This window comes from Loxodonta africana, chromosome 1 (assembly GCF_030014295.1).
Source record: "Loxodonta africana isolate mLoxAfr1 chromosome 1, mLoxAfr1.hap2, whole genome shotgun sequence".
NCBI classification, from domain to species: Eukaryota; Metazoa; Chordata; class Mammalia; order Proboscidea; family Elephantidae; genus Loxodonta; species Loxodonta africana.
In genome coordinates, this window is record NC_087342.1 from 198,724,945 (window position 1) to 198,740,579 (window position 15,635).

Genomic DNA, 15,635 nt, shown 5'->3' on the forward strand with positions numbered 1-15,635 from the left:
AATATTTAATATTTAGGAGAGCAGATAGCTAGGTCTTTTCTCTTGGGGACGCACTAGTAAGTTTGAACCACTGACCTTTTGGTTAGCAGCTGAGCACTTTAAGCATTGCACCACCAGGGGTCTTTCCTGTAAAGGTTATACCAAAGAAAATCCTATGGAGAAGTTCTATTCTGTAACACATGGGGTACCATGAGTTGGAATTTGTTCAGTGGCAATGGGTTTGATTTACAGATTTATAGCTGCAAAATAGGTTAGTTCAAGCAACTTTTTTTTTTTTTTTTAAACATGTGTTAAAAAGACCGCCTCAAATCTTTCTTGGATCAAGGCAATTCATATGTAAATAGTTACTCTACCTTTCATGTATGTAATTATAGAAACAAATATATATCCTGTTGAGTTTTGCTGAAGTCATTCAACAAATACATTGAGTATACCTACCTATTAAGTGTACAGCATCATAGCAGAAACTCTTTGGAATGCATCAAGGAGGGATGCATGGTCCCCATCCTCAAGGAGTTCATATGTAATTTTGTTATATATGTGAGATAAAGGCACATAAATAGGTCAGTCAAAATATACAAGATTATTTAAAAATTTTTTTTAAAAAAGATATCTCAAAATTGGGATTAATTACCATTTTGAATTCAAGGCTAGAGAGGCACTGTCAATAAAAGTATCATAAAATAAGGTGGGAGTAGGACTGGGCCCTGAAAAATGAGCAGAATTTGAATAGATTGAGAGGACTAAGAAGCAACGTCCTTAAAATGCATGAAGAATGGGGAGGACTTGCTAAATGATTGGATGCAAGAGCCAAAGGAAAAGAGAAGCTTAAAGATGAATCAGACATTTTAAATGTAGGTAGTTAGGGAAAAGAAGGAAAGAATAAAGTTAGGAATGAAAACTATTTTGTAAGGTAAATAAAATAGTTAAGTTTAGGCATGTCAAGCTCTTGGAAATGGGAAGTTCATATGGAAAGTCCCATAGGCTATTAGGGACTGGAAATTAAAGCTTAGGTTCTAGGCCAGGTTGCAATTTCATCTATATTCTTCCAGGTGTTTAACAGTTTGATACCTTCACCATACTATGTATAAAGGAAGGTACACAGATAAATCAGACATGAATTGTATCGAAAGGGGCTCACATCAAAAGAAAGTTATGTGGTACAAAAGAGGGACAGATAATTGCTGTAGAATTTCTTTCAGCTGGATCTTGAAGATAAGATCTGAACTTGAGTGTATGAATGGTCTCTCAGTGATTAAAGATAGAAGTCAAAAGTTAGCAGCTAAGCAGTGGGTCACTCATATTCCTAGAGTGAGGAAGAAGAATTTCCAAACAAGAATCCATCAGGAGATGTTGTCGATTGAATCCCTATTTTTCCTATCAGCACTTTTAGAGAAGCCACCATCCTTCACTCCCTTTTCTAAATACAGACATGATAACCAATATTGCGTGATACTCTTTACCACTGAGTCTTTCGAGTTGCTGTTGTCAGTTTGATCCCATATAGTTCTTAAAACAGCATAATACTCGAGGCAGACGTTTTCTACTAGTTAAGCTAAACTACTGTTTGGTTTCGAGGATACTTCAGGACATATTTTTAGCTTAAGGTTTAAAAGCTTATCTCATGGTAATAGTTTCTAGGTTTCATCCAACCTTCACGGCTCCAGGAAGTCCATTCAGGACATTTCCTATTTTGATCAGGATTCTTCTATGGAATCTTTGATCAAAATATTCAGTAATGGTAGCCAGGCACCATTCAGTTCTTCTGGCCTCATGGCAAAAGAGGCAGTTGTTCATGGAGGCTGGCAATCTACTTCTTGGGAAAAAAAAAAAAAAAAATCAGCCATTGGAAATTCTATGGAGCACAATTTTACTCTGACACACATGGGGCTGCCATCAATTGGAGTCGACTCCATGACAACTGGTTTTAAATACTCCAATCACTCAGTGTGGGGAGACACTCATGCTATAAGAGGTTTGAGGGAACTAAAACCAGTTGTAGGAATGGCAGATTCACAAATCCCACCTCATACTCAATCTAGGGCACTAGATTTATATTTCTTTATATATTTTCTTCCACTTCCATCTTTTCTTCCTTCCTTCCTTTTCCTTTTTTTTCCTCCCAACTTTGTGTAGTTAAATTCATGTCAGATAAATGAGAACGTAGCATGAGTCCAAGTGACTATCATTATCGTAAATTACTAGCAGATATGGAGCTCAGAAGAGCAATGAGAACTGTAGATATAGATTTGGTATTAAATCATGGGAGTAAAATAAAATTGACAAAGGTGGTAAAGTGGAGAGAAGAGACTCAAAAGTCAAATTGAGGAAGATGTCTATACACCCAGGGCAGAAAGAACTCGAATGGGTTAAAGAAAGGGAAGGTGTCATCAAACAAGTATGCAGTTAATTCAGCTATAGAAGACAAAAGAGGAAGTTTTGGAAGCATGGGGTGGCTAACTAAGTCAAAGGTCTGAGGAAATCACTGTCATCCTAGTAAGGTCATCCTAGACAAAATAGTTTCAGTAGTGTGATAGCAGCAATAACCACACTGGAAATGGTTAAGGAGAGAGAGTAAGGAAGTGATAAGGGGAGAAAAGTATTGAAACTGATACGTTATCTCAAAAAATAACAAAGTGAGTTGTGTTTTGGGGGTATATAATAAGTCTATTCACAAACAACAGATCTATACATATCATATTTTATAAAAACCATACATTTAAATATAGCTTATAAAAACTGTATATTTAGGGCTGATATCCTTCTGGGATGCAGAGAGGCTGTCTATAGTTGGCTTTTGTTCATATTGGTTGGTGCCTGTGGCTTGTCTGATTGTTAAATAGCTTGAGTATCACCCCTGTGTAAGTAGAGTCATGTATTGTACTTTTTGGTCATTTAACAGCAATTTTAAAAGAGGGAAGAATGTCAGGTGTTAACTAAACATTTAATTGAAAGGATTCCAAATAAGCTAGAAGAAAGTAGTCATGAAAGCCAAAAAACAAAACCAAATCCATTGCCATGGAGTCAATTCCAACTCATAATGACTCTGTAGGACAGAGTAGAACTTCCCCACCGGTTTCTAAGACTGTAAATCTTTACAGAAGCACACTGCCCCATCTTTCTCCCACAGAGCGGCTGGTGGGTTGGAAGTGCCAACCTTTTGATTAGCAGCCGAGCACTTAATCGCTGCGCTGCCAGGGCTCCACGGAAGCCAAGTGGGAGAAAACTTTATGAAACAAAAAAAGGGACCAAAATATTAAATGCTGTTGAACTGTGAAATAGTAAAGGCAAGGGAAAAAAAGACTTTGAACTAGATTCCCGTTTGTAATATAAGCTCAAATTTGCATACTGCATATTTGTTAAAAAACAGTTCACTCCCTTCGTGAATCTCACGCAGAGAAATGCCTTGGTGGTTAGGAACAAAAAGTAAGTTCCTCTTCCACTTCCTCTGGCCCAGAGTGACTACCTATTTTAAGCCAGCATATTTAAAAAACAAGTACCACTGTGCTAAAGTCAAATGTGAGTTATTAAAAAAGACTCGTTTAATAAGCTTTTTCGCTTAACTGAAACTTAGCAATATCATATGAATAGGAGAAAACAAGTATAAAGAATGCCAGAGAAACCCATGTTTCTAAATGATTGAACTAACTGTTATGGAGTAAAAATCCTATTAAAACTTAAATGACCAAGAAATAGAAGAGACATACTAAATTGTAATAAATTGGGGTAATAAAATTTAAATCTAGATAGAACACTGTTTCGGACCCATGGGTTTGGCAACGATGTGGGAAAATGGTAATTATCCTTGCAGCCTACAGAAGTGTAAATTGGTATGAAGGACTATGTTAATACCTGGAGTCCCTGGGTGGTCCAAAAGGTTAATGAGCTAGACTGCTAACTGAAAGATTGGGAAGTTGGAGTCCGCTCAGAGGTGCCTCAGAAAAACGCCTAGTGATCTACTTTTAAAACATCAACCACTGAAAACCTATGGAGCAGAGTTCTTCTCTGACACACATGGGGTCACCATGAGTTGGAATCAACTTGATGGCAACTGGTTAAAAAAAAAAAAAAAAGTTAATATCTGGTAAAGTTAAAGTTGCAATGTTTTCTATGACCCAACAATTCCATTTCTGTATCCTAGAAGCTCATGGACTTGAACAAAGGAGGCATGTTGTTTGTGCCATCGAGTTGGTTCCAACTCCTAGCGACCCTATGTACAATACAGGGGAACACTGCCTGGTCCTGTGCTATATTCACAATCATTGTTATGCTTGAGCCCATTGTTGCAGCCACTGTGTCAATCCATCTTGTTGAGGGCCAAGTTATTCATTGCAGTATTATTTATAATAGTAAAACCCCTATCAATATGACAATGAAGAAAAATAATTAGATCTAGGTATAGAACTAATTATATAAATTAGTATTATAAATATTAGTATTATAAATTGTATAAATTTGAAAACTCATTAAATAGAAGGTCCCTGGGTGTTACAAACTGTTGACACTTGACTACTAACCTAAAGGTTCACAGTTCAAACCCACATAGCTGTGCCAAGGAAGAAAAGCCTGGTAATGTGCTATTGTAAAGATTACAGTCAAGAAAATCCTATGAACCAGTTTTATCCTGTAACACATGGGGTTGCCATCAGTCAGAACTGACTCTATGGCAGTGTTTTTTTGTTTGTTGGTTTGGTTTGGTTTGGTTTATTGCATACTGACAGGAGTAAAAGCCAAAAAAAAAAAAAAAAATACTAGGTATACACCAATTCATGATAACAATTAGCTCTGAACAGAGGAATACTGGGGATTTAAACTTTATCTGTAATTTATTTCTTTAAAAATATGTATCTGGAGAATATATAAAAATGGCTAAACTTTATGACTTTGTAATGGTGTCTGTTATATTACACTTCATACATTTATTTTTTTATTAAAACCCGAACTTAGCTGTATCAAATTACAATTCAAGGCAATAGAAATGGCAGAGAAAAAAGGACAGCTTTTAAGTGGTAATATCTTTCTCTTGAGGAAAATCATGCCCTGTGGAAAATAGCCCTGTGTTTCTCTTTTTTTAGGAAGATAAGCCAGAGGCTGTTTGGATCGAAGAAAGATGGCATGCACATATTGCCCGGGTCAGAGATGTAGAACTTCTTACTGGACTTGACTTTTATCAGGAAAAAGCACAGCCTGTCTCTGAGATTCTGCAACTAAAGACTTATTTACCCATACTTGAAACCCTTATTTAACTGATTATATAACACAAATTTGGCAAAATGTGGGTGATTTTCTTTGTCAAAGAATCATGAAATAGAGTTTTCTATTTTTCCTTAACTCCTTTCCGTGTTGCATAGTTTTCATTAGTCCCTCCCCTCTTTTTCATTTGTATGGATGTGTATTATTTTAAATTTACATTTTTTTTTTGCACAGTTTTTACCCTGTTGTATTGCAAAAACAGCATGGGAGCAGAGCCTGACCTGACCTCTAACTTCACAAGGGGAGAAGAATCAAGACCAACAGCCCAAGGCTGATTCCTATGAGGCAGAGGTCAGACCTGCCTCCTCTCTCCACCATCTTTAACAGATCTGACACCAGCCGTCCCTCCTTCTCCAATCTTTACTTTGCTGCTGGGTTTGATAATTCATTACAATGGCCATACAGAACTCACAGACAATACTCATGATTATAAGGTTTATTAGGGAAGTAACAGGTTACAATTTAGGTTCAGGAATGCTCAGGGTACAGTTCGTCCATCAGGACAGCACTTTCCCAGGCATACTAGCAAACTCACCTCTTTAAAGTGCTAAAAAGCAAAGGTGTCACTTTAAGGACTAAGGTGCACCTGACCCAAGCCATAGTGTTTTCAGTCACCTCATATGCATGCAAAAGTTGGGCAATGAATAAGAAAGACCAAAGAAGAATTGACGCCTTTAAAATATGCTGTTGGCAAAGAATATCGAATATGCCATGGACCGCCAAAAGAATGAACAAATCTGCCTTGGAAGAAGTGCAGCCACAATACTCCTTGGAAGCAAAGATGGCAAGACTGCATCTCTCATACCTTGGATGGGTTAACCAGGAGGGACCAGTCCCTGGAGAAGGACATCATGCTGGGTAAAATAGAGTGTGAGTGAAAGACAGGAAGACTCCCAACGAGAGGGTTTGACACACTGGCTACAATGGGCTCAAGCATAACAATGATTGTGAGGATGGCTCAGGAACAGGCAGTGTTTTGTTCTGTTGTACACAGGGTCACTATGAGTTGGAATCCACTGGATAAAAAAAAAAAAAGATAGCACCTGACAACAATGTTTAAAAATACTCTGAAGGGAGGTACATCAATGATTTAGCTGGTCAGGGAATTATGGGGGGTTTTCAACTGCTGCTTTATAACTTTCAATATTTAGTCTACATTTTACACTTAGCTTGTATTGTTTTAAAAACTGGAGAGTGTAAACAAAAAAGTTAGTTGCATTTCTTCTAAATATTTATTTTGAAAAAATTTCCAATTTACAGAAAGCTGCAAAGACAGTGTAAAGAACTCTTGTGTAACCTTCACGTAGCTCCGCTAATAGTTAACATTCTCACTATGCATATTTATATATCTTTTTTTTTCTTCTGAGCCCTTTGAGAGTACATTGCAGTCATCGTATCCTTTTTCCCCTCTATATTTCTGTGTGTGTTTTCTAAGTTTAAGAACATCACCTAACACAGCCACAGTCAGGGAACTTAGTGTTGATACAAAACCCACTGCGGTCCAGTTGATTCTGACTCATAGCGACCCTGTAGGACAGAGTAAAACTGCCCCTTAGGGTTTCCAAGTCTGTAGTCTTTAACAGAAACAGACTGCCACATCTTTCTCTCATGGAATGGCTAGTGGGTTCAGGCCGCCAACTTTATTATCCTATTTTCAGACCCAATTAAATTTTTTCTAAAATGCTCAACAGTTTCCTTTAGAATATTTTCTTTTCTGGTCCTGAGCCCAAAATATTCATTTTATTAAGTGTGTTTTTTTTCCCCTCTTTGGTTCCTTAAAATGTACAAGTTCCTCAGACTACTAAATAATGCTGACATTTTTAAGAGTTCAGGTCATTTATTTGGTGACCTCTCCTCGAGTTGGGTTTTTCTAATGTGGCATTTGCTCATGATTAGATTCAGGTTCTGCATTTGGCAGGAATGAGTACATTAGCGATTGCAAGTCCTCAGTGTATCACACCTGAAAGCTCATGATGTCAGTTTGTCCTATTGTTTGTGATGTTAACTTTGATCCCTTGGTTAAGTTGGTGTTTATCACGCTTCTCCTTGGTAAAGATAGTACTTTTTTTCCCCTTCTTAATTTATAAGTTATTTGATCCTCTTTTTCATTACATTTTCACCCACTGGCTTTAGTATCCATTAGTAGTATTAATAATTCTTCCCCGATTGAATTTTTGCTATGATGGGTGCAAGAGGCAATTTTTAAAAAACTCCATCAGAGGGACATCGTGCTTGGTAAAGTACAGGGTCAGCAGAAAAGAGGAAGACCCTCAACGAGATGGATTGACACAATGGCTGCAATAATGGGTTCAAGCATTGTAAGGATAGCACAGAACCGGGCAGTGTTTCATTCTGAACTGAGTCGACGGCACCTAACAACAACAAATCAGCCTGAGACCAGAAGAACTAGATGGTGCCCAACAACAACAACACATCAGCTTGAAACTAGAAGAACTAGATGGTGCCTGGCTACAACTGATGACTGCCCTGACAGGGAACACAACAGAGAATCGTTGATGGAGCAGGAGAACAGTGGAATGCAGACCTCAAATTCTTAAAAATACCGGACTTAATGGTCCGACTGAGACTAGAAGTGTCTCAGAGGTCATAGTCCCCGGACCTTCTTTTAGCCCAAGACTGGAACCATTCCCAAAGCTAACTCTTCAGACAGGCATTGGACTGGACTATAAGACAGAAAATGATAGTGGTGAGGAGTGAGCTTCTTGGCTCAAGTAGACACATGAGACTATGTGGGCAGCTCCTGTCTGGAGGTGAGATGAGAAGGCAGAAGGGGACAAAAGCTGACTGAATGGACACGGGGAATATAGGGTGGAGAGGAGGAGTGTGCTGTCTTATAAGGGGGAGAGCAACTAGAAGTACATAAAAAAAAAAAATTTTTTTTTCAAGGTATTTATAAATTTTTGTATGAGAGCCTGACTTGATTTGTAAATTTCCACTTAAAGCACAATAAAAAAATGCATCATTCTTCCATCATTTATTAGCATTCTGTTGTAAGGAAAAGTGTTACCTTTTCTTTATAGTATAAATAAATTTCTTTATTTATATATTTATTGGAGCCCTGGAGATGCAGTGGTTAAGAGTTCAGCTGTTAACAAATTAATGGTCGGCAGTTCGAATCCACCAGCCACTTCTTGGAAACCCTATGGGGGCAGTCCTACTAGGGTTGTTATTAGCATTCTATTGTAAGGAAAATGTGTTTTCTTTGTAGTATAATTTTTTTTATATATGTTTATTAGTAGTATAAACTCAATGGGTTCTTTTTTCCCCAATGGATTAAAATCCATTATAATCATTATTTATTTTAATACTTGGATTGTCTTAGATTTGGCCTACTGAAGTTTGCTTAAGTTGGCTCCTAGGGGTTTTTGATATAGCAACATCATTTGTGAACATTTATTTATTTTTTTTAGATACAAAAAGATGTTTCAGACTCATCTTGTGCTTTCACTGCTCCAACTTTGGAACCAGCCATTTCTCCAAGAAGTCCTGGTTCCATTTAGTGCATGTTGGGTGACTGAATTGCTTCAAGAATATCATTGCATCTAAGTCCTTTTAGTCAACAAAAGTAGGATCTATATCTATGTCTCTATGTCTGTGTTTCTCTATATCTATCTCTTTTTATATTTACATGTATAAAAAGCCATAAGCTCACTTACCATTCAATACTACATAGTTCTTCCTAACCTTTCCTCGTTTCATAATTGTATCTTCCTTCTCTAACAGCAAGAAACTTGGTTCCCAAAATCATCAAATAGTTACTCATTTGCTCGTTCCTATACTACAAAGAAAGTAGTGTTGGAATTGCTAACCAATATCACTGAGAGAAATAAATTTACTAAATAGAATTCAAGAAATGTTTGCAGTTCTTTGTATCTCTAGACTAAGAATTTATAGTATTACTTAGATTTGTTTTCTTTCTCCCTTCAGTGTAGTTGCATTACTCATTTGAAATATAGTAGGGTTCGTTTGTTTCTGTTTGTATTACATTAAGGAATTTCTTCTTTCCTTGGTGATTTAATTTTTTGAGTATGTAAAAGATTAATACGGTTCCAAAAGTCAAAACTAGATGAAAAGGAATACTCAGAAAAATATCCTCCCTCCCCTATCTCTTACTCTCCTTTTCCATCTACCCTCTGTAGACAACTGATCACATTAGTTTCTGGTTTATCCTTTCTGTATTTAATTATTTTTTAAATAAGCAGGTATATATTTCTTATTCTTATTTCTTTCATAAAAGAAGACATACTATACATTCCTTTTGCACACTTATTTGACCTAAAAATGTTTCCTGGAAACCACTCCGTATCAGTTTATGTAGATCTTCTTCACCCTATTTCATTGCTGCATACTACTCTATGGTGCCGATGTTGTTGTTGTTGTTAGTTGCCATTGAGTCGATTCTGACTCATGCACACATAGCTCATGAGTAGAACTATTCCATAGGATTTTCAAGGCTGTGACCTTTTGGAAGCAGGCTGCCAGGCACCTTTGGGTGGATTCAAGCCAACGTTTCCACTAGTAGTTTAGTGCTTTACCATTTGTAGCACCCGGGGACTGGTTGTGGATGTACCGTAGTTTATTCAATCAATCTCTTATGTAAAGGCTTTTAGGTCATTTCTAATATTTTGTAATTACAAATGTACAGCAATGAACAACTTTATGCATTTGCATTTTTTGTATTGTTGGAGGTGTATCTTCTGGGCAAATTTCTAGACGTGGGTAAATATATATATACAGTCATTACATTTAAAAAAATGGAAGTACTACAGTAAAACCTGAGAAAGCCAGAACCTGTGCTAGGCAGAAACCTGTCAGAGAAGGAAAACTCCAGTATCTTCCACAACCTAACAGTGAGTGATAGAAAAGTGATAAGACTGCACCCTGTCAAAGGAGGAAAACTTTCAAGACCTGGAAAAACAAGGCAGCTCCGTCCAGTTAGAGCTCTCAGAGGTTTCACTGTATGTTGTCACCGCTTTCAGTCCTAAATTGGCATATTCAGAATGCGAATACACTGAGGTGTAGTGCTCCCCAACTAAAAAATGGAAATAATTTATTTTTCCTTAATTATAAAAACAACACATACTCAGTGTAAGATGATCCAAAATTTATACTGATGAATATTAAAATCACCAATAGCCTCATCAATCAGTGCTTAAACTTATTAGCCCGTGGATATATCTCTCTTGTAAATTGTAGTGTTTGAGCATGGGATTTGGGAAAATATCAATCCATGTAGCTTTGGTTTTCATTCAAAATGCTTCCCCCCTCCCCTGCCCAGGATAATTCCAAATTTTTCAGGAAAATACTTATGTTTTGGAGATTTAAAAAAGCCTGTCTATGAGAAAATGTAACTTATTGGAAGAAATGAGGAAATGACTGTTCAACATTCACAAAATGCCCTGATTTTTTGGCTAATTGATACCCTAAGACATTTGTAGCTGAGAACTATATGGGGAATCACGTGGTTGTAGGAAGATCCATAACGTCACATCCATGACCAATTATCACCCAGTCTTTCCCAAGTTGATTTTTGACTTTTGAATGATAGAACTGTATCATCTCAGGCAAAGTACTTACCTTTCCTTTTTATTCGGCTAGCATTGAAATGTAGTCCTGGTGGCATGGTGGTTAAATGATACAGCTGCTACCCAAAAAGTTGGCAGTTCAGATCCACCAGTTGCTCCTTGGAAACTCTATGGGGCAATTCTACTCTGTCCTCTAAGGTCACTATGAATTGGAAACAGCTCGACAGCATTGGGCAACTGGTAGCATTGAAATATGTAATAAGCCAAAATTTTGACAAGTGTTATTCATATAGATAAGCATTTAGTACAGCAGAATTGCTCATTTTTAAACAGAGTGGATCACATATTACTGCTATTTTCCGTTATATGTATTTCGTCAGGCATGTAGGAGGGACATTTTGACTTTCAATGTTATTGAATCAAGGATTATAATTAATTCTTGTTTGCATAAAGGGATCTTGCTTATCCAAGTGAGGTGAACTGAGATGGTGGGAGCAGACTTGGAAAGAAGGGGAATTCTAAATATTGGCTTATTTTTCAGATATAGTGAAAATTCTGAAATTTTTTTTTCAATAAATGTTTAATTTTTTAAAAAATCTTTCAGGGTTTTGAGTGCCATAGTTGCTATGAAGGGGGCTTAGCATCTGTTCTTCTGGAAAGTATCAGAAATGAATGAGTTTTCTGTGCACATAGAAACTCACTTTCTCTGCTGGTGGGTGGGGTTGGGTAAATGGGTGGATGAAGGGGATGAGCAGGTGCATATATTGATGTGCCAAGCATTCATCTTTGGCTTCTAATTTGGCTGGAATTTAGTGTAAGAAGGTCTATCAGTGTTTGATCATTTTAAAATCAGTAAGTGGAGTTTCTAGGGGGTCTCTGTTTATTATATACTTAAAAATTGGGCTGACTTTGATGCTCTAAATTTCATCCGGTTTTGGCACCGGAGTTTATTTCCAAATTACATTTGGGTTCTTTGGAAATCCTTAAAGACCTCGGGAAATCTCTTTCCTTCCTCCACCTCCGTCTCCACCCCCACATCACCACCACCCCACCACCATTTGCTGTCTGTTTACTTTGGGAGGGCTGGGCATGGGAATGGAAACAGGACACAAACTGAAACAGTTTTAAAAAACAAAAACAAGGCTGTTGGTAGAAACGACTTCCTTTTCACACAGCACCCTTGGCCAACCACAATCACTCCCTGAATCAGTGGACTTTCACTTGAACAAACTTCCAGACAAGAACAAACCTCAGTCTTCTTAAGCACAGAGCTCGCGCAATTCAGACTCATCCGAAACCCACAGTGTAAAGGTAGTTGGATAACAACTAATAAAGTATGACATTACATTTAGAGTTGGGCTGTCTAGTTCACATATTATGTTCCTTCATCTGTAAATTAAAGACATGTAGGTCTAGAAGAAATCTGGAGAGGCCAGCTAGTCCATCTTTCAAGGCTCACTCCACCAAGAATTATTGTTCTGTAACTGTAAGAGGTAAACGAAGACCTTCCATAAAATACAAACCTACTTCCATGTAGTCCATTCTGACTCACAGTGACCCCACTGGGTTTCTAAGGCCATAAATCTTTACAGAAGCAGGCTGTCACATCTTTCTCCTGTGGAGCGGCTGGTGGTTTTGAACTGCTGACCTTTCAGTTATCAGCTAAGCGTTTTAACCACTGCACCACCAGGACTCCTTCAACAAAGACCTTACAAAATATTTTACTTCTCCTTTTAATTTTTCTTAAAATGTAGAAAATTTTCCTAATGAGTAGCACAGTGACCTCCTCTTGTCTGTTCAATGTGCTATCTATAAAATTTCTTTCTAATAGTCTCTTAAGGAATCATCTAATCTCATTTGAGTGTGAAGAGGCAATAGTGAATTGATAAGTGCATAGGTGCCTAAGTTACAGACAGCCAGAGTTTAAATACCAGCTTCCTAAGTGGGTGACCTGGAAGGTTCCTTAAACTCTACAACTTAGTTTTCTCATATGTAAAAAACAAACAAAATGAACCAGTTGCCATCAAGTCAATTCCAACTCATGGCAACCCCATGCGTTTCAGGGTAGGATGCTTAGGGCTTCCAATGGCTGCAACCTTTCTTCAGAGGTGCCTCTGGGTAAACTCCAACCTTTCGGTTAGCAGCCACACATTAGCCGTTTGAGTGAGCCAGAGACTACTCTCATAACTAAAAAAAAAAAAAAAAGACCAAACCTATTGCTGTCAAGTTGATTCTGATTCATAGCAATCCTATAGGACAGATTAGAACTGTCCCCTAGGGTTTCTAAGGAGCAGCTGGTGGATTTGAACTGCCGACCTTCTGGTTAGCAGAAAAACGCTTTAACCATTATGCCACCAGGACTCCTCATTTTTAGTACTGTCTCTTATAATTGTGGGTATTCAATGAGTTAATAGATAGATATGCTTTCAACATGGGCTGGAACACAGCAGCAATATCCTAGCTCAGTCATAAATCCAAGCATTTGCCTCTCCTTCATTTGGGCTTAAGCACAGTCTTAGTGACTCAAATTTGTGGACTGTGTAGGGTTGATCTTTGTCCTATGATTTGGAGGTTTGACTCCTATATTTCCTGCCAGGATGAGTTAGTCACATTAATAGCACCCTCCATCATGGGTTTGTGGTTAACCTGATCTTTAAATTTGCCCTTTCTTAGAGTCCCTATTCATTGGTTAGGTCCAAGAATGTTTTTTTAATAAGTTTTGGCTACATTAGCAACTCAAAAAAAAAAGGAACCATAGCCAGGCTAATCCTCTTTCTTTGGGATATTGAAAAAACTGAAATGGTTTAGCCACAGTGTCTCAGATTGACCGGCCCGTGGCAGTTAGGTTCAGATATATCCTCCAGATTTGTCTGGGTCTCATCTCAGAAAATGGGCTTATTCCACAGAGATCTTCTCATCAACGATCACCTTAGGTTCTGATTTCAGCTCCTTATAGCATTTAAACAGAATTTTGCACAAATTAAAAACAGAAATTTAGGATCAGATCTCCAATTGACTCCTTTGTTGTCAGGGAGTCCATCAAAAGACTAAATGTCTTCCTCCATTGCTGGACTCATGATTTTCCTTAGTTACTCAGCTCTATGTCTTGCCTAATTTTCTTATTAAATCTATTTATTTAACCAATATTTATTGAGATTCTACTATGTTCCAGTCACTGTTCTACGGGCTTTGCATGATCAATGAACAAAATCGACAAAGATCCCTATCCTTGACAAGTTTATATCCTAGTGGGAAAGACGTACATAAAAAATAGATAAAACAAATAAGAGAATTAAATTATATATGTTAAAAATGATAAGTGTTATAGAAAAAAAGTAAAGGAGAGTAAAGAACATTAGGGAAATGGGGTGTGGGAATGTGGGGGGCGCAGGTTACAAACAGTATTTTATACAGGGTGATCTGGGTAGGCCTACTTGAGAAAGTGAGATCTGAACAAAGTCTTAAAGGAGGTGAAGCATTAATATATAAGGAGGAAACCTGTTAATACAAGCATGTGCCTGTTGTGTTCAAGGAGCAGTAGGAAGCCAGCATGGAAAAACTCTTGTCCTTTCAGACCTCTCTTACCATTTGTGCAATGCTTAAGCACTCAGCTATTAACCAAAAGGTTAGAGGTTTGAAACCACCCAGTGGCTCCATGGGAGAAAGACCTGGCCATCTGCTTTCATAAAGATTACAGCCTAGAAAACCCTACGGGGCAGTTCTACTCTGTCACATGGGGCTGTTATGAGTTGAAATAGACTCGACAGCACCTAACAACAATAATAACTCAAGAATAAGAAACTCGAAAAGATCATTTTTTTTTAAAGTTGTAATCCACTCGAAAAAGAAATGAATTTTATTTTTTTTGTTGTACTTAATGGACACTCTAAGTCACCCTGTCACAGAATAAAATCTCCCTGTAGAAACAGACAGTAATGACTGGGGTATACATATTTCTAGCCCTCTGTTAGCTGTAACTTCGAGCGTATAAAAAAAAAAAAAAAAGTTGCTGTCGAGTTGATTCTGAATCACGGTGACACTGTGTGTGTCAGAGTACAGCAGGCCTTTCTTCTGAGGCACCCTCAGGTGGATTTAAACCACTAACCTTTTTGTTAGCAACTAAGTGCTTAACCGTTTATGCCACTTGACAGTAACCCCACATATAACTCCACATTTTATCCTCTATTCATATGATAGTATTAGGTTAAGCAATATGAAACTGGCCATTCTTACAGGGCAAAAACTTCTGAGTATTGTCAATTTCATATAGTTTAGCCCAGGCTCCATTTTGGTAGCATTAAAATAACATGAAGTCTTTTGTTGATCAGAGAGGTGCTTTGTCAGTGTCATATTTTGACAGTCTTGTCATGGAGTTATAATTTTTTTTTTAATAAAATACTTTCATATGTCTCCCCACTGAATTCCACAACTCTGAGACACAGGTATTATTATCCCCAGTTCACATAAAACAAACCTCATAAGAACAGAGTTGGAATTATTTGCTCAAGAGCACAAAGTTTCTAGAGAACCGGGCCAACATTAGACTTTGTGTTTTTCAACTCCATGACCAGTGCTCATTCCATCTTACCACAATTGCAGTCTGTTGCTATGAACTGATTGTGATATTTACGGATACAAGAATTTCAAAACCCAGGTCTTACCTTCAAGGAGTTTATAATGGATTTGGGGAATGTTTTCTGAGGTGGATTCTGTTGAATTCTAATCTCCTGGGATGCTGCATTACAAAAGGGTCCACATGTTTGGGAAACATTAAGTAATATTATGTCTTTTGGAAATACACACTGTGCACGTTAATATATCAAAGGTTCTAAGAAT

General features: G+C 37.5%; 1 protein-coding gene across 1 annotated transcript in view; it reads left to right on the forward strand.

The window, feature by feature from the left end:
• Positions 1–9,008, forward strand: part of ENPP3 (ectonucleotide pyrophosphatase/phosphodiesterase 3) — a 129,445-nt gene extending 120,437 nt beyond the window's left edge. Inside the window, exon 25 of the mRNA XM_064294849.1 lies at positions 5,076–9,008. Coding sequence (XP_064150919.1) covers positions 5,076–5,246 — 171 coding nt within the window. The 3' untranslated portion in view covers positions 5,247–9,008. The remainder of the gene's footprint in view (positions 1–5,075) is intronic.
• Positions 9,009–15,635: the final 6,627 nt, after the last annotated feature.